The 21,278-nt window shown below is 40.5% G+C and overlaps 1 protein-coding gene across 3 annotated transcripts in view; it reads right to left on the bottom strand.

Moving 5' to 3' along the window:
* Positions 1–21,278, bottom strand: part of LOC115214956 (carnosine N-methyltransferase) — a 249,486-nt gene that overhangs the window by 111,469 nt on the left and 116,739 nt on the right. For all 3 annotated transcript variants that reach the window (XM_029784050.2, XM_036505447.1, XM_029784052.2), the window contains exon 5: positions 17,549–17,727. In XM_029784050.2, the coding sequence (XP_029639910.1) occupies positions 17,549–17,727 (179 nt within the window). The remainder of the gene's footprint in view (positions 1–17,548; positions 17,728–21,278) is intronic.

Raw genomic sequence — 21,278 nt, 5'->3', positions numbered from 1 at the left:
CATTTACAACCGTCTTGTAATATGTCAAGACAAGGGTTTACACAAACATACACACACACACAACACACATAGGCATACATATATATATATATATATACATCATCATTATGACCACCACCACCACCATCATCATCATCATCAGTTTAACCCTTTTGATACCAACCCGGCTGAAACCGCCTCTGGCTCTGTAGTACAAATGTCTTATTTTCAAAACTTCTGTATTAAAATCTTCCACCAAACCTTAGTCACAATTTATGTTCCTAACACTAGCTTAATGGTAACTATGTTATTTTATTAAATTCTTTGTTATATTTAAAATTAATTAAGATACACAGAGCATCTCAAAATAAATATGGTAGCGAAAGGGTTAATGTCCACTCATTATCATCAACACCATCACCCTCGTTATCGTCATTACCACCACGTCCACTACCACTGTCGCTGCCACTAGTATCACCATTATTATCATCATCATCAGGACCCCCCCCCACTACCATCATCATCATCGTCGTCATCCTCATAACCATCACCACATCACATCACACCACCATCATACCCAGTGCTACATGACATCGTTATCATCATTATGCTACCAACACTTCTGATGTGATTATCACTCCTAATACCATTACTCCTACAAGCACCAGCATCATTCACTTGCAAAACTTGGGACAGATTCCAGGTTACAGTAGAAGACAATTTTGCCAAAGGTACCTTGCAGTGGGATTGAACCTGGAAACAATTACAAAGCAAACTTCTTAACCACACAAAAACATCAATATATACAGGGTGCAGCAGAAGTAACGCCCTTTTTACATTTGGTAACTTTTATAGTACATGGACACTAAACTCTGCTTGAACACTAAACTCTGCTTGCGAAGACCTGTTGAGGCAAGTGAAATCAAAATTGAAATCAAATTCGATGACTGGCATCCATGCTAGTGGAGCGCTAAGAGGACCATACAAGCATGTTCGTTGCCAGAGCAACAAACTGGCCTCCGTGTCGGTGGCACGTAAAAAGAACCATTCAAGCGTGATCGTTACCTGCGTCGCCTTACTGGCACTTGTGCTGGTGGGATGTGAAAAAACATTCGAGCGAGGTCGTTGCCAGTGCCACTGGACTGGCTCCTGTGCAGGTGGCACATAAAAAAACACTATCTGAGCATAGCCGTTGCCAGTACTGCCTGACTGGCCCTCATGCTGGTGGCACGTAAAAGCACCCACTACACTCTCGGAGTGGTTGGCGTTAGGAAGGGCATCCAGCGGTAGAAACTCTGCCAAATCAGATTGGAGTCTGGTGCAGCCATCTGGCTCGCCAGTCCTCAGTCAAATCATCCAACCCATGCCAGCATGGAAAGCGGACGTTAAACGATGATGATGATGAACATTTATTAAGTAATTTTTTATTGAATGCAAATTTATTGAATTTACTTATGGTTTCGGGTTCAGCCCCATTGCGTGGCACTTTGGATAGGTGTCTTCCACTATAGCCCCGAGCCGACCGGAGCTTTGTGATTGAATTCGGTAGGTGGAAGTTACTGCCGTGTGTGTATATGTGCGTGTAGGTGCTTGTGCCTCTCCGAAAGAGAGAGAGAGAAACAAATAATAAACTAATGAAAAAAAATTGGCAGAAGTTTTAGGAAATAATAATAGAACTCAATTAGAAACTAGGAAACCGTTTTCGTTTGGTTTCCTTGGATGTCACCACTGTCCTGATCCTGAATTTTATTTTACAATTTATGGGAGCAACTGCCTTTGAAGACTCATAGTCATTGAAAGCTTGAAATGAGGAGTAAATAGACAGCTGACAACTGATGAAGGGTCTTTCCTCTCTCTTTTCTTCTGTTTCCCATTTTCTTCTCTCGTTGTTTACGTATATTTAACTCGTTTGTTTAAATATTTTATGTTGTTTGCACAGTTGGTGACATCCTGTACTCATATATGCATATATATATATATTATTTATTCTGTTGTGTCTGGGGAGAATCATTTTCGTTTTGTGCCTTATAATGTAATACACTCACCGGAAAAATTTCCACTTATTCCTTATTTTTATTTTCCTAAAATTTTCGTTGTCTTGCAACCTTTTCAATAGTCTTGAATAAGGAATAAAAATAAGGAATTAGTGAAAATTTTACCAGTGAGTGTGTTAAATTATAAGGCACTAAAAGAGAATGACTCTCCCCAGACACAACAGAATATGCTTCAACACACGAACTCATATAAAGAATCTTGCAAACCAAATCCAAAAACGAAATGTTATTTATTATTATTAGAAAACTCAAGTACAAAAGGTGGTTACTTCTGCCGTACCCTGTATTTCAGAGAAAGTAGTCTTGCATACCCTTTTACTTGTTTCAGTCACTTGACTACGGCTATGCTGCAGAACAGCCTTTTAGTCAAAGAAATCGACCCCAGGACTTATTCTTTGTACACTTGGTACTTATTCCATCGGTCTCTTTTGCTAAACTACTAAGTTATGGGGACATAAACACACCAACATCAGTTGTCAAGCAACTGTGTGAAGGGACAAACACAGACACATACATAAATATATACATCATCATCATCATCGTTTAGCGTCCGCTTTCCATGCTAGTATGGGTTGGACGGGTCAACTGGGGTCTGTGAAGCCAGAATGCTTCATCAGGCCCAGTCAAATCTGGCAGTGTTTCTACGGCTGGATGCCCTTCCTAACGCCAACCACTCCATGAGTGTAGTGGGTGCTTTTTACGTGCCACCCGCACAGTATATATATATATATATAAGACGGGCTTTTTTTCAGTTTCCGTCTACCAAATCCACTCAGAAGGTTTTGGTAGCCCAAGGCTACAGTGGAAGACACTTGCCCAAGGTGCTATGCAGCAGGACTGAACCCGGACTATCTGGTTGGGATGCAAGTGCAAGCTTCTTACCACACCGCCACTCCTGCTTAAAGGTGTCTTTGTTAAGATATCACTCTAGAATAAGCAAAAGTGGGGGCTTGTAAATGATTGCTTGGCCTGATAGAAATAGCAGTTGAAACTCTCTCAAATCATACATTATCATTTAAAAAGAGAGAGGGAGAGTGAGAGGAAAGGTACACTGGATGTTATGGTCCTAGATAGACAATGACTGAAAAATAGAATAACAAAAAAAATAATAAAGATGGGATGGTCATGGCTAGAATTCCCTTTGATCATAAATGTACTTGATCAGAGCTGAGCTGGAGATAAATAAACAACAAAATCACCAGCAGCAGCAAGAACAATGATGATAATGGCGGCATTTATCCAAATTCTAAAACAATTTCCCAAAGACATTCGTTGCTACTCAACAGACATGCATGGCAGCAACGACAATGAAGCTGTGACATGTCACATTTTAACCAGGAAGCTTTTAAAATGGAATGGATAAATGCTATCCCTAGGGTGAAACAAAATTTCATGACGTAGCAGCTACCTTCTATGCAACGTACGAGAGAACAATGCAATTTGTATCTACGCACGAAATATTACTTGAAAGACACAATTTTGAAAGCTACTAATGACTTCAGTTCATTTTCTGTATGGTTCTTTGAAATATGGCTTGGACACAAGGGGTGTGAGATATACACACATCATTAATGGCATGTCCAGCATTTTTATATACACTGGAAGTTTGGGATTTCAGATTCATGAAGTATTGATCCATTCTGTTCTCATTACAAGCAGTACAGTCTTACCCATAATACCCAATATATATTTCACTGTTCTAGTTGGAATATAAATACAATATGAATACAGTGTGTGAGTGTGCATGCATCTGTAAGCATTCAACTTTTTCTCTCCAAAAGGATAGATTTTTCAACACACTAGTTACATACTGTTATTTTTGGCTTCACAAACCAATATTCCAAAAAAGAATTATATGTACAAATACACACACGAGGGTGGGCTGAAAAGTCCATAGGCTAATTATGAAGTGAAGTTAAAGCTGTGAAATCTTGCAGGTATTCATATCAACTTTTCTTATTAATAAGAGAATTGTTTCTTTCCAGATAAACTGATGTCTGACTGTTCAAAGAAGATTTCAAAAATAATTAGTGGCCAATTTTCTTGAAAATGGACAAAATTTGGTATCATGGTGTTATCAAGTACCTGCCAAAAATGAGTTTAGCCCCCAAAGACATTCATGTTGATATGGTTGCTACATTAGGGGACAATGCTCCAGCTTCATCAACAGTGCAAAAGTGGGCTGCTGAATTCAGGAGGGAACAGAGAGTCTTGAAGATGATCCAAGACCTGGACATCCTGCAACTGCTACCACCGTGGAAAAACATTGATCGTGATGGATGTCAGGCGACTGACTATAAATCAAAAAGCCTATGCTATTAGCATCTCCCACAAGAGAGTTCAGAATATTCCGCACAATGAACTTGGAACGACAACGGTTTCAGTCCAGTGAGGGCTTAGATCTTCTGACAATCAATCAAAAGCAGACCAGCAGATCACATCACAGCAAAATCTGACATTGGGGCAATACCCAGTTGGTTTCCTTGAGCGTTTCCTAAGCCAGGATAAGTGTTGAGGTCATCACTTTGAGCCAGAGACAAAGAGGCAATCCATAGTGGAAACACACCTCCTCTCCAAAGAAGGCCAAGGTCATTTCATCTGCAAGGAAGTCTTGGGGATCAAAAGGCATTTGTGTTTATTGACAATCTTCAAAAGTGCCACACTCCTAATAGTATGGAACATAAATATTAAATAATGGTGGTGGTGACAGTGGAAAATAAAATAAACAAAAAAATAATATAAATTAATTTGAAAGAGCCAAATGTCTGAGCTGAGACTGTGTTGACATTTAAAACTATTTCTTCATAGAAAAGACATTTTGGTCAAATAACCCTTTAACAATTCAGGCAATGACAAGTGACCAAAACCTTTGGTGATATACCATGCTTGAGAAGACCCCTCGAGCCAAGTGAGATCGCAGTCACGGCCAATGCCAGCATTTCATGCAGGTGGCACGTAAAAAGCACCCACTGCATTCTTAGAGTGGTTGGCATGAGGAAGGGAACCAGCTGTAGAAACCATGCCAAATCAGATGGGAACCTGGTGCAGCTCCCCAGTTTAGCAGTTTTCAGTCAAACCGTCCAACCCATGCCAGCATGGAAAATGGATGTTATATGATAATGATGATGTAATTCACGTTTTGAATAGATCATGCATTATCTCACAGCTTCAAAATTTTTAGGGCCAGTGTGAGAGGCTGGATCTGACCAGTTTCAAAATAAAACACTGTATTTTGGCCAGTTATGACTAGTTTGAATGCTAAAGTGTTAAGGCCACACAAAAACCCGTTATATTCACTTTTCATTAATTTCTTATTAATATTCTCTCTGTTATGAAGGAAGTGTCAAAAAAAAACTTTTGTTGCATTTCAACATCTCGTTCACTGCCACAGTTCCTCCTGGCATTAATTAAAACTTCTAGTAGAAATTAATCAGTAATAAACACTAATTAAGACATTCGATAAGAAATGCTAATAGGACCTTGACACTGGGTGGGGTGGGAAGGCAGCAGGGCTTCTCAAAAGAGAAAGAGAGTGGGGCGGAGAAATGCCTGCTTAATGAGATAAAAATGTTGAAAGTTTTTTTTAAAACCTAGAGATTTTGTCTCAGACACACAAAAGGGGAGAGTGGGGGATGACAGCCAAGACATTTTATGCTGCCGTTGTTGTTGCTACTGTGGAGGTTGTTGTTTTAGTGGTGATGGTTGTTGTAGTGGTACTGGTTGAAGCTGCTATACTGGTGACTGATTATTTTTTTCACAAGTATATCAAAATGCTACTGTCCAGTGGGAGAGGTGATAATGGTGGTGGTGGTGTGGTGGTGGTGGTGGTAACACTGGGAATGGTGATGGTGATATGATCATGGTGGAGGTGGCGGTGCTGACGGAAGGTGGGTTGTTGGCAGTGCTGACGGAAGGTGGTGCTGAAGAGGAGTTCAGTAAAGTGTGTGGATGTGTGGGTGTGCATGCATGTTTATGTGGGGTAGGCAGGTGTGCATCAAAATGTGTGCATGCGGATGTGTGTGTGTGTGTGCATGTGTGTGTGTGTGTGCGTGTGTGGAGTGAAACATACACAGGTGTTAGGAGGTGTTCAAGAGGTAAGTCTAGTGGGATAAACAGGTGTGTTGGCAACAAAGTGGAAAGAGAAATTACACAGGATTTTATGGTGTGAAGGTCATCAAAAAGTAGCAAGTAATAGAAAGAGACAAAGAAAGACTGAAGAACAGACTAAGAGAGAGAGAGAGAGGGTAAGATTGAGAGAGAGAGAGAGGGAAAGACTAAGAGAGGGAGAAGGAAAGACTAAGAGAGGGAGACAGACTAAGAACAAGACTAGGAAAAAGGGAGAGATGAAGAGAGAGAGAGAGAGAGAGAGAGAGACTAAGAAAGACTGAAGAACAGACAAGAAAAGAGAAGGTAAGATTGAGAGGGAGGATAAGACTAAGAGAGGAGACAGACTAAGAACAAGACTAGGAAAAAGGAGAGATGAAGAGAGAGAGAGAGAGAGAGAGAGAGACTAAGAAAGACTGAAGAACAGACAAGAAAAGAGAAGGTAAGATTGAGAGGGAGGATAAGACTAAGAGAGGGAGAAGGAAAGATTAAGAGAGGGAGTAGGAAAGACTAAGAAAGAAAGAGACTAAGAGACAGGGAGAGGGAAAGACTAAGAGAGAGTGGGAAGATTAAGAGAAAGAGGGAGGGAAAGACTAAGACAGAGAGAGAATAAGAAACAGAAATGGAGAAAGAGAGAAAGACAAAGAGAAAGACTGAGAGAGAGAAAAAGAGAGAGGTTGAGAAAGAAATGAAGAGGCTAAGAAAGAGAGAGAGACAGAGAGAGAGAGAGAGAGAGATTGGGAAAAGAGAGACATCGCAGTGACATCACAACTCATTTCTACGGCTGAGTGGACTGGAGCAATTTGAAATAAAGTGTCTTGCTCAAGAACACAACACAGCCTGATCTGGGAATTGAACTCACCACCTCATGACCGTGATCTTGACGCTCTAACCACTGAGCCATTATCCCCATTGTTTTGAATTAATGATGCATTAGCTCATAGCTTTGAGATTTCGATGATGTGATTGTATATTTGTTAAAGGACATTGTAGGGTAGGTGTGAGAAGCTGGACCTGGCCAGTTTGGGCTGAATATACCTGGTTTAGCACTTCAGCATTCAGATAATTTTATCAAATGTTTGAATTGATCTTGCACAATCCTGCAGCTTTGCGATTGCAATGATGTGATTGTATTTATGTAGAATGACATTGTCGGGTAGGTGTAAAGGGCCAGATCTGATCAGTTTGACCATAAAACAGATAGAATATTTGGGCCAAATATGGTCGGATTAAATGCTAAATGGGTTTAAGGTTATATCCAAACAGATTGGTCCCTGTATTTATTTACTTAAGTTTGGTATTTATTCTATCTGTGTCTTTTGCTAAACTGCTAAGTTATAGGGATATAAACAAACCATCACCAGTTTTCAAGTGGCGGCTGGGACAAACACACACACACACATGGACACACACATGTAATGGGTTTCCACATAGTTTTAGTCTACTAAATTCATACACAAGGCAATGGCTGGCTGGGGGCTGTGGTAGGAGACACTTGCCCAAGGTACTGTACAGTGGTATTGAATCTGGAATGACAGTTATAAAGTGATCTTCTTAACTGCTGTGCAGTGGGACTGAACCAGAAACAATGTGGTTGCAAAATAAGGTGTTAAAACAGTGTCCTTTGAGTTACATTTTCACGTTACGGAAGAGATGGGAGTCTGGTAAATAGGCTGTGTGTGGAAGCAATGCCATATTGTTTTTGGCAAGGAACTCATGAGTGAGCAGAGCTTAGTGAAAAATCCAATTCTTCCAGCTCCACAGATCTGGTCGCTTTCGCTGAATGCCCTTCCTCAAATGCTTCAAAATGTCACAGTAGAATTCTTGATTGACAGTCTGGCTCTTGGAGATGAATTCTTGATGCCTAATACCACATTTCCGGGTGTGACACCTGTGGTAGGTCTTCCAGATTGCTCATCATCTTCCAGGGATATTCTTTCACTTTTGAAGCACGCATGCCACTCAAAACATTACATACGACCCATCAGCATAAGCTTGCCAAAGCATGCTCAATGTCTCTGGAGCAGACTTCCCAAGTTTAACCCAGAATTTCATGTTGGCTCTTTATTCCTGTCATTGAGAAAATCGCAGACTACAACCAAACATTTGATCACAAAAGCACAAATTTCACAACTTGCAAAATAAACACAGTGATGTCACTTGGCACACTGCTTCATGAAGGTCACTGCTCGCTCTCACAGTGCACGCAACCATGTGCTGCCATCTGTTGGCACGCTACAGAACTAGTCAGGGAAGTTTTTGATACCCCTTTTTTTCTTTCATTCTTCAGGGGTGGAGAAATAAAGTACCAGTCAAGTAGTGAGGTGGCAGGGTATTGTTCTTTTCTCAATCTCTCTCTCTCTCTCTATCACAGTTCTATCTTCTCTGAGGGACTGGGTTGGTTCTTATTTCTAAATACTCTGTAAACTACTACAACATAGAATGCATCATTTTGTATCTAGATTCACCAACTGGCAACAGTTCTTCCGGCGCCATGATGTAAATGATAGTAATTAGACAAAAAAGGTATTTTTTGTCAAAAGATTCCATCTTAATCTGAATTCAACAATTAGTCAAAACGACTAAACCTTGTTAGCACTCTCTCCCTTTCTCTCTCTCTTTCTCTCCCTCTCTCTCTTTTCTCTTTTCTCTCTCTCTCTCTCTTGCTTTCTCCTACTCACTTTCTTTTACTCTTATTTTCTCTTGTTCTCTCTCTTAATTGCTTTTTATCTCACTCTCTCTCTCTATTTCTTGCTGTCCCTTGCTTTTTCTCTCTCACTCTCCTGCTTTCTTTTACTCTCGCTCTCTCATTCTCTCTCTCTCTCTCTCATTCTCTCTCTCTCACTCATTTTCTCTCTTTATCTCTCATGTTTTATTTCTCAGCCTCTCTTTCTCATTCTCTTCTATCCCACTATCTTTACTTTCTCCTTCACATCGGTGGCGGCGGCGTGGAGAGAGGAAGCTGGTATGCATGAGTGAGCAATCCCATGGTCTCTCATGACCGAAGGGGGTCCTTACCCTTTATGTTTGACAGAATAATCTGAATGCTAAGGAGCTAAAGCAATGCCCAGGCTCATCTACAGTCCTATGACCAAAACAAGTAAAATATGTAGGGAAAGTACAATAAGGGATCAAACTGGGATTGAACCCACTTGTAGAGTGTTCATCACCTCTCTCTGCTACATACATATTTTGTTGTTGTTCTTTTCCTCTTTCTCTACCAAATCCCATTCGAGTCAATGAGAAAGGTGTTACGTGATCACTGAACCAATTAGAAATAGCAACCAAATCTCATTTCAGATCACACCTTACAATCTTGGAGAGGAAGGACACAGAGTGCAGAGTGCCAAGAACAAATTCCACAAGGCATCACATGTGAAGATCTAATGAGACTTTACCAATTCACCGCCTCCTGTATAATAATTAGCTTAGATTAAAACTTAACGAGAACTCACAGAAGAGCTATGATTAATTCAGCTACTAAACAAACATATAACAAAAAAAAAAATTCAAAAAAGTTGAGCTGACAACAACAACAACAACACTAACAACAACAACAAGCAGAAACAATAAAAAAACCAAACAATTAGATGCAAATGATGCAAAAGAAAATGCACTTAAATTGCTGTTATTGATTCAGCTAATGCGTACGTTCACCTGCAAACGCATGAACGTGCGCACATGCAGAGCTGTTGTGCAACATTCCACACTTAAACAGTTTCGAGCTTGGCTTTTCTTACCATTTCGGAGCACCAGAAGGAAGAGAACACGGGGGAGGAAGTGGGTGGAGAAGAGGCGGGGTCGGGTGGGGTGGGGGGAGTAGGGTGTAAGAAGAGGAAGTTGCATGAGGAGTGCGAGCGAGGGGTGGGGGGGGCGAAGCGTGATGAGGAGATGCAGTGGCGGATGGGGGTGGACGGGGTGGGTTACGTATGAAAGGAATGTGGCAGGGGAGGGGAGTCTGATTTCAATAAAGAAACTCTCTGGCTGGGAGGTCACTGGGGTTTTACAATTTCTACCAAATGACCGAGAAATAGAGAGAGATTAGTGACTGCTGTGGTGGTTTAGATAAGACAGTTGCATACACACTATATGTATACATACACACACACACACACACATATATATACATACAGAAGACATACATACATACATATAAATACATTTCATACATACATATAGACATACAGATATACATACATATATAGATACATACAAGCATACATACATACATACATACACACACACATACATACATACATCATAGCTACATACATAGACACACACATAGATACATATATATATATATATGTTTGCATACATACATACATACATGCTTCATACCTACATACATACACATATATAAATGTACTTCATACAGACATATATATATATATATAGAGAGAGAGAGAGGGAGAGAGAGAGAGAGAGACATACACACAAACATACATACATACATACACACACACATACATACATACATACATACATACACACATACACACATACACACATACATACATACATACATACATACATATACACATACATACATAACATACATACATACATACATACATACATACATACATACCTACAACAGCTAACATTGATTTATGTGTGTGATGGTATTATGGAAAGGTGAAGGGATATGATACCATTAGCAGCCCCAGCACCACCAGCAAAATACCACCCACATTGTAATACCATCGCTGCCGCCACCCTCGTCAACCTCAGTACCATTACCATCACTGTTACCACCACCACCACCACTATCAGCAACACAATTACCATCTCCACAACTGTGTCATCACCCTCACCATCATCATCATCACCACCACTGTCATCATCACCACCTCCACCACCATCACCACCGCCACCACCACGACCACCACCATCACCACTGCCACCACCACGACCATCATTATCATCACCACACTGCCACCACCACCACAACCATCATCATCATCACCACCACCATTACAACTACCATCATCATCACCACCACCACCACAACCATCATCATCACCACCACCACCATCATCATAACCACTACCACAACCACCACCACTATCACCACCAACACCATCACCAGCACCACCACAACTATCATCACCACCACCACTAACCACCATCATCACCACCACTAACCACCACCACTAACCACCACTATCACCACCACCACCACCATCATCATCACCACCACCATCATCATCACCACCACCACCAACCACCACCACTAACCACCACTATCACCACCACCACCACCATCATCATCACCACCACCATCATCATCACCACCACCACCACCATCACCACCACCACTAACCACCACCATCACCACCACCACCACCACCAACACCACCACCATCACCACCACAATCATCTTCACTACCACCACCACGACCATGATGATGATGATCATCATCATCATCATCATCATCATCCCCATCTTCATCCGTACGCTATGATGCTACCCTATTATTATCTTCAGTGTCATTACCCTTGCCATCAGCTTTATCATGGCCATCCTCATTATCGCAATCCAAACCACCATTCACGTCACCGCCACCTTCACCATCATCATAACACCATCACCATCATCACCATCATCATAATCACCATCACAACTATAATTATCAGAATCGCAACCAAAATTATTGCCACCAACACCACCACTACCACCATGCCGCTGCCACCACCACCATTGGCACTACTGTGAACACCACCAACAGCACACTGCCTTCGCCATCATAATCATCATCACCACCACCACCACCACAACTACAACCATCACTATTATTATTACTTACATCATACAGCATCATCATCATCATCACATTTATCATCACAATCACAAACCAACACCATCACCGCAGCCACCTCTGCCACCACCACCACCACCATCATCATCGTCGTCATCACAATCAGCACACTTCTACTTTACTACCACCTCCACCGTCATTGCAGTCGCCACCACCACTGCAATCATTATTGCCATCACAACCACCACAATCATCATCACATTGACCATCACCATCGTCATTATCACAACTGCCACCACCACCATCATCATCATCATTATTATTATTATCAGCAGAGACAATACTTCCTACATCTTCTCCTTCTCCTCCTCTCTATTAAGCATTCAGTTTTCTTGACTAATTACTAAATATAATTAATGTTCAATATCAGTCGGGTGTCAAGCTAGCAGAATCATTAGCAGAATCATTAGCAGAATCATTAGCATGCCAGACAAAATTTCTCAGTGGCATTTCGTCCGTCTTTACGTCGAGTTCAAGTTCCACCCAGGTCGACTTTGCGTTCCATGCTTTCAGGGTCAATGAAATAAATACCAGTTGAATACTGGGGTCAGTGTAATCAACCAGCTTGGCACCAGTGACGTCACAACTCATTTCCACAGCTGAGTGGACTGGAGCAACGTGAAATAAAGTGTCTTGCTCAAGGACACAACATGCAGCTCTGTCCAGGAATTGAACTCACTACCTCATGATTGTGAGCTTGATGCTCTAACCACTGACCCATGCGCCTTCACTCTCTCTCTCTCTCTCTCTCTATATATATATATATATATATATATATATACACACACACACACATACATACACATGCAGGAAGTAAATAGACACCTTTAATTTTCAAAATTTCTGATCTGAGCGTCTTGATATGTTTTCAGCAATGTAGAATCTACAATGTAATTATTCTTTTTCATTCCAGCTGCCATTATATTAAACATTTGTAAAGAGTAACCATGCCACGCACAAAATATTCAGCAGAACTGTCAGATTTTCAAAGGGGTCATATTGTTGGGCAACCTGAGGCTAGTTAAAACCAGACACCAAAAAATTGCAGAAAATCTTCAAATTCCTCTTGCTACTGTTAATAGAATTATAGTGCAATTCAAAAGCCAAGGAAAAGAATCAACTGATTCATATCCCAGCTGACCTGGGCCCTCGGAAAGGAAGCTTCGCTGTTTGAAGAGAATTGTGGAAAAAGAACTCTGTCCAGAGGCTTCTGACATTGCAAAACAGCTAGAAGTTAGTCCAAGAACATGTGTTACACACATATATATATATAAAGACCCCCTTCAGTTATGAATGACCATGGGATTGCACCTAGAAAGTTACCCTCTGAGGCACAAGTCTGGGCAAGGTTGTTTATGGAAGACCACCAGTCACTCATGCAAACCAGCCTCCCCTCTCCGTGCCACTGAAAGGCAAAGGCCGATACAGCTTGGTACCAGTGATGTCACAACTCAATTCTAAAGCAGAGTGAACTGGAGCAGCGAGAAATAAAGTGTCTTGCTCAAGAGCACAACACACAACCTGGTCCGGGAATCGAACTCATTACCTAATGATTGTGAGCCCAGCACTCTAACCATTAAGCCATGTGCCTTCAGTGAGGAATATGAACTAAAAACCACAAGGCTCTGCTATCCTTACCATTCCACTAAACCATCTGAAGAATTTAATCCCACATTAGAAGCAGACATCTTTTCAAAAGTCTCTCTTCAAGTGGATGTTTATGTCACATGCCATTAAATTTATTCCAATATTCCTCTTACCAAAAATAAATGTAAATATGACAGGGATACTGGAGCCATAGAAAAATCACTTCCTTATATTACTGCTGCTGTTGTTGTTGTTGTTGCTGTTTAGGAATGCCACACACACACATACATACATACATACATGCGTGCGTGCGTGCGTACGCAGGAATGGTGAAACAGAATATAGTCAGAGATTGGACGAAAGCAAACACTTGCTGCTGTTGCCGCTTGTGATGACGGTGAAGATGACGGTGAAGATGATGGTGGTGGTGGTGGTGGTGATGACGATGACAACTTGCACAATTAAAGACTTTATATATATTTGACAAGTCATATCTCTGCACCTGACATATTTGTGGGCACAGGTAGGAGGTGGAACGGTGAGAATCATCTCATCACTAGATACAGCAGCTATACACATATTTATATACATCAATACATACATATATATATGTGTGTGTGTGTGTATATACATATATATATATATATCTACATATATGCCTGAGTGTGTGCATATATATGTATATATATACATATATATTTTCTTCACACAAACATGTAACATACACTACACAAAAATATGTTTATATTATAAACTCAAATATATACATATGTATATATATAAGTGTATATGTGTGTATATATATATATATATATATATTCCATTGCACAAACATGTAACACACACACCATACTAAAATATGTTTATATTATAAACAGAAATATATGTATGTATGTATGTATGTATGTATATATATATATATATATATATATATATATATATATATTATATATATATATATGTGTGTGTGTGTGTGTGTGTGTGTGTGTGTGTATATATATATACACACGCACACAGCACATATTTACACACATATTCATATACACATAATTTACATCAAGTCCCTCCTAAATCTGTATATATATATACACACACACACACACACATTTCATAAAACTAAGCAGGTTTGGGTGCTACAAACACAGGGCCTCAGATTCATAAAAGAGAAAAATAGGAGATTACATGGCATTCATGCCTTTCCAAAAAGCACAGATAGCATTTAGCAAAACAGCCCGTGAAATTAGTTTAAGTATGGCTTCAAAAAGTCTCAACAACTTGCCTGACACTTTACAAGGAAACTAAACAATGACTACAGCCAGGTTTGAAACCCTGCCACAGCAGTGATAAACGCAGCACCTTAACACCACAGCCACAGTGCCTCGTTAGAAGAGATAGCTTAACCGTTTAGCATTTCGATTCCTCAATCAAATGTAAGGCTTGTTTATTCACATTGTTTTCAATTAATCAAGTCCAAAACAGGTATCTTTTACTTGTGTCAGTCATCAGACTGTGGCCATGCTGGGGCAGCACTTTGAAGAATTTTTTTTTTTTAGTCAAATACATCAGCCCTGGTACTGTTTTTTTTTTTTTAAGCCTGGCACTTATTCTATCAGTCTCTTTTGTCGAACCACTAGGTTAGGGGATGTAAACAAACAAGCACCTGGTGGTCGAGTGGTTTTGGAGAGAAACACAAAGACAGACACACACAGATAAGTACATTATGTATATATATATATATATATATGATGGGCTCCTTTCAATTTCCATCTATCAAATCCACTCACATGGCTTTGGTTAGCTACAGTAGAAATCACTTGCCCAAGGTGCCATGCAGTAGGACTGAACCTGAACCTATGTGGTTGTGAAGCAAGCTTCTTACCACAAACCATGCCTGCACCTATCAAAAATATTGGTTTGAAACTTTGTTAATTCTTTACCTGCAGACTCGGAATTTTGTCAACAGTCGTTGAAATATCAATGGTTCAGAATTATGTATTTTCAATAAAATCAAGAATATATATACATTGGTGTTGTATCGTTCAACCATGTTGCCATAATATTTTTGAAGGGCATCTTGAAGATCTTCATCACTTTCACTATCAAAATACTCTTCCTCATCAGGCTCAAATTCAGAAACATCGTTATCTGATCCAGCCAAAGTTGCTGTTATTTCATTTATTTTTACATTTTTAAGTCTTCAAGTATAAATCTTTCAAATTCTAAACTTCTAGTTGAAGCCGTATCAGTAATAAAAATAAAAAAAAAACATTATTTCCACTTCAAATAAACCAAACCAGGCACTGTTGAAAATCTCACAGCATTTATAATCGTATTTACGTAGAGATGGCTTTATCTCGTATGATCTCAAAGCTACAAGATTTCAATAATGTAATTGTTTATTTTTAGAATATCATCAGGTAGGTGTAAGAGACCCAATCTGACTGGATAAACCTTTTAATATTTAATCCACCTGTTTTTTTCTACCTATTCTACCTGTTTTATGTTAAAACTGACCAGCTCCAATCTCTCACACTTACCTTGCAATGTCATTCTAGTATATACAAACATATATACAAACACATCACTGAAATCTCAAAGCTATGAGATAAAGTGTGATTGATTCAAACCATTTGTCATCATCATTGTCATCATTTAGCGTCTGCTTTCTTATGCTGGCATGAGTTAGACGGTTTGACTGGAACATGGAAGCCAGAGACCCACACCAGGTTCCAGTCTGATTTCACAAGGTCGGATGCCCTGCCTAATGCCAACCACTTCAAGAGCATAATGGATGCTTTTTACATGTCACTGGCACAACTCCTTTCATGTGCCACCAGTACGGGTGCCAGCTGCACGACACCAGCACCAGCCATGACTATGATTTCACGTGGCTTCATGGGTCTTCTCAAGCACAGCATATCATCAAAGGTCTTGGTCACTTGCCATTGCCTCCATGAGGCCCAACATTCAAAGATCATGCTTCATCACCTCATCCCATGTCTTACTGGGTCTACCTTTTCCACAGGTGCCCTCCACAGTTAGCGGTTGGCACTTGTTTACACAGCTGTCCTCATTCATACACATCACATGGCCATACCAGGGCAGTCATTTCTCTTGCACACGTGATGCCTCTTAAGCCCAATTCTTCTCTCGAGATGCTTACACTCTGTCCTACATGCACACAGACACTGCACACACAGCAAAGCAGACTACCTTCATTTCTTTCAGCCTTCAATGGTCACAGCCCATGTTTCACTGCTGTAGACAGTAGAGTTTGACCATCCTCGCAGATGCTTCAATGATTTCATGCAAACATGTCACACATCACGCACCCCACCCCTGCATGTTCTTAATCAACTCTTCTACTTGTTTCAATCACGTGACTGTGGCCATGCTATAGCACCGCCTTTAGTCGAGCAAATCAACCCCAGGACTTATTCTTTGTAAGCCTAGTACTTATTCTATCAGTTTCTTTTGCCAAACTACTAAGATACGGGGAGGTAAACACACCAGCATTAGTTGTTAAGCGATGTTGGGGGAACAAACACAGACACACAAACATATACACACACACATCATACATGTGTGTGTATATATATATATTATATATATATATATATATATATATACATATACACGATGGGCTTCTTTCAGTTGCTGTCTACCAAATCCACTCACAAGGCTTCTACTATAGCCCGAGGCTATAGTAGAAGACACTTGCCCAAGGTGCCATACAGTGGGACTGAACTTGGAACCATGTGGTTGGTAAGCAAGCTAATTACCACACGGCCATTCCTACGCCTATCTGTTAACCTATGTGGAAACAAGTTGTCCACATAGGTTAGATGTTTTCTTCTGTTGATTCTTCCTTCAACTGACCGCCATAAGACCAGTTGACAATGAAATTTGAATGCTAAAAGGCTAAATATAACACGATAGAATAGAAGGGCCGCACAGGGCCAGTTTAAATGTTTTAGGGTTAAAGAACAAACAGTTACTTACTTGGTTCCGTATATACTTCTAAAAAGTCACCAGCAGCCATGGAAAAATTGGAATTGGCTGGGAGATCAGCAGGATTCACATCAGGAAAGCTGACCGGTTCAATCTGGTCAGCTGAAGTTTTGTTGTTAATCCACTGGTGGATCCATGGATAAAGCTTATGCGCATTGGCTTCCCGACATCTGGAGAGAGAGACAGACAGACAGACATAGAAAACAGTAGATATAAAATGAGGGAATAATAAGAATAATTGTTTATAATTTTAGGCTGGCATTTTTAGGGATTTGAAAGTTAATTGAGCTCAATACTTGATTGTTACTTTATTTTATCGATCCCAAAAATATGAAAGAAAAGTTGACCTCAGCAGGAATTGAAACCAGAACAAACACTACAAGGTATTTTGTTCTATGCTCTGCTGATTCCACCAACCCAGTTCCCTAACAATCATCATTATTATCATCATCATTATCATCATCATTGTCGTTAAATGTCTGCTTTCCATGCTGGCATGGGTTGGACGGTTTCACTGAGGGCTGGCAAGCCAGAAGGCTGCACCAGGCTCCAATCCAATCTGGCAATGTTTCTACAACCCTTCCTAATACCAACCACTCCAAGAGTGTAGTGGGTGCTTTTTACATGCCACCAGCACGGGACCAGCCAGCCAGCACTGGCATCAACCATGCTCACATGGTGCTTTTTATGTTCACTGGCAAGGGATCCAGTCAGGCAACACTGGCATCAACCATGCTCGAATGGTGCTTTTTACGTGCCACTGGCACAGATGCCAATCAGGCGGTACTGTCATCAGCCACGACGATGACTTCACTTGCCTCAACAGGTCTTCACAAGAGCAGTTTATTGCCCAATGATTGAAGGGTACTCTTAAATGGGCTGGTTATGCTGCACTGGTTATGGTCTCACTTGGCTCGCTGGGTCTTCTTAAGCACAGGATATCTCCAAAGGTCTCAGTCACTTGTCATCGCCTCAATGGTTGTGCTTCAACACCTCATCCCAGGTCTTCTGGGTGTGCCTCTTCCACAGGATCCCTCTACTGTTAGGGTATGATACTTTTTCACACAGCTGTCCTCATCCAAATGCAACACTAACCATACCAGCGCAGTTGTCTCTCTTGAACACCACATCTGATGCTTCTTATGACCAACTTTTCTCTCAGGGTGCTTACATTGGCGTGTATACACACTGACATTACACATCCAGAGGAGCATACTAGCTTCATTCCTTGTAAGCTTACACGTGTCCTCAGCAGTCACGGTCCATGTTTCTCTGCCATGTAGCATGGCTGTTTGCACATGTGTCATACAGTCTACCTTTTACTGAGTGAGAGGCCCTTTGTCACCAGCTATCATAGGAGCTCTCTGAACTTCGCCCAGGTTATTCTTATTCTAGCAGCTACACTCTCAGAGCATCCACCCCTACTACTGACTTGGTCACCTAGGTAATGAAAGCTATCAACTACTTGTAGTTTTTTTTCCCCTGAAACGTGATGGAAGCTGTTTTCTGCACTATTTCAGTGTCTATTGCCCCTGAGCATTTGCCACACACAAAAACTATCTTCCCAGTTAGCCTTCCATTGATATTAAACTGGTACTTTAACGAGTACTTTATTTGAAGAACCCTGAGTAAATACCAGGCAAAGTGGACCTCAGCAGGACTTGAACTCAGAACATTTAGCGCCAGAACAATTACCTCAACATTTATCCAAATATGCTAATGATCCACTTCGATACAGCTCATTCCATAAATATCAAAATTCTTAAAAGCCAATGAGAAACAATGTGTGGATCATACAATCAGCTAGAAATAGTAAGCAATATTCCTTCAATCTAAAACTTAGTGTCTGATGGAGGAACACATTGAATAATGTAGGTCCAAATGCACAATGCCTGTGAAAATGACAAGATGGTTGTGGGCAAAATTACTTTGGTAGTAGTTCTGCTCAGTGGTATGACCCTGGGTGAAACAAACACAACTATTTGAGGGAAGACACTCTTTTCAATAAACAAAAGAAGAAAGAAATTCGTGTGGCAAGAAGCTGTCTTCCCAATCACATGGTTCCAGGTTCAGTCCCATTGTTTGGTACCTTGTGCAAGTGTCTTCTATTATAGCCTCAAGCCAACCAAAGCCTCATGTGTAGATTTGGTAGACGGAAACTGAAAGAAGCCTGTCATGTGTCTGTGTAAACATACAAACTCCACCCATCTAACACCCGTGGACATATTTACAAAGTAAGAAAACAGCACAGCTCCCATGACTTCAGGAAACATTTGTTCACGCTGAGAGCTGCTGAAGCGTGGAACAAACTGCCGGCATCGGTTGTTAGTTGTCGGAGCACTGCATCCTTCAAGACTTCCATGCTTCCTGAGATTCGCCAACACTACACTTGATTTTCTCCCCTCCATACACACACAAGCATGTATCTGACTCATACATTGTTCACTTTCCAGACATTTCTACATTACTGCATGTACTTTATATGCACTTTCTGACAAGTTGTGGTGCACCTGAGCACTGTATACAATAATTTCATTATTATTATTATTATTATAAAATAAGATATCATTATTATTATTAAAGATAATAATAATAAAGTGGTCAGCAAGCTTCACCAATATAGATAAATATTTAGGGTGTGGTGCGTATATTTTGAAAAAAAATAGTTATTTGCAGTAAGCTCGGCTGATGATCCAAAGTGTTTGGCATTAAAGGTGAAATCAATTGATGCTGAGATAACTGTACTTTTCTTTGTGTTTCTGCAAAGGTAAGAGCTATTTTTTCTTATATTTGCTACATTAACTGTACATGTTTTGTTTATAGTGAGAAATATGTAGCTCTGGAGAGTTGACTCTTCTTTCTAGCATAGCTGGTATATATTTTTTATACCCTAAATTGTGTGTGTGTGTGTGTGTGTGTGTGTGGTTCAGATTTACAGACAACAAAAGATGAAGACAGGTGCAGGAACAACAAGCAGATGTAGCACTCAGGAAGAATGGAAAAGTCTTTTTTGTGACATTTGTTAGTTTTCCTGTGCATTTAATGCTAGATTCTGTTCTATGTCTGTGTGCTTAAGAAACCCGCATTGCAACCATGCAGCTATATGGTTTCGGGTTCAGTTCCAATGCGCAATATCTTGGGCAATATACCCTCGGGCTGACCAATACTTTGTTAGTGAATTTAGTATGGACCAAAACGAAGCAAATAAGATGTCTTGGTTTGTGATCCATTGTATTTATCTGTATTGCTAGTCATCTTGATTTGGTCTTACCGTCGGGAGAATGAGGTTGGCTGTGCGCAAGTCGTCTTCCCTTTAAACTAAGTCATCGCGCAATTTTGAGAAAGATTTCGCTGACGTTTTTAACACATCAAAGAAGGAAATCCAGGATTCTCTCCGCATAGATTAAGATGAGTTGTTTCCCTTGCATCAATCTGAAGAGTAATCTCCCTTGCCGAGTTTGCATGATGCGAGATTGTAATTAAATTCCAGCGGCAATACAGTGTCCTTCGACAAGATACTCAACTCATTTTCTTTCGCTTCTCTCTATAGAACAGCAGATATTTATTTTTGGGACAAGTATATGATGATGATGATGACTTGTTTAACTGTAGGTCGGAGCTGATGAAGTACGTTTGTGATGGTGTTCCATCCCATCTTTTTTTCTTTGTTCGTTTAGTCCAGGGGCATCCAATATCGACCCCAGTGGAGCGATGGGACTAT

The sequence above is a fragment of the Octopus sinensis genome, linkage group LG8, assembly GCF_006345805.1.
Source record: "Octopus sinensis linkage group LG8, ASM634580v1, whole genome shotgun sequence".
Taxonomy (NCBI): domain Eukaryota; kingdom Metazoa; phylum Mollusca; class Cephalopoda; order Octopoda; family Octopodidae; genus Octopus; species Octopus sinensis.
This window is presented reverse-complemented; position numbering and strand designations above follow the sequence as displayed.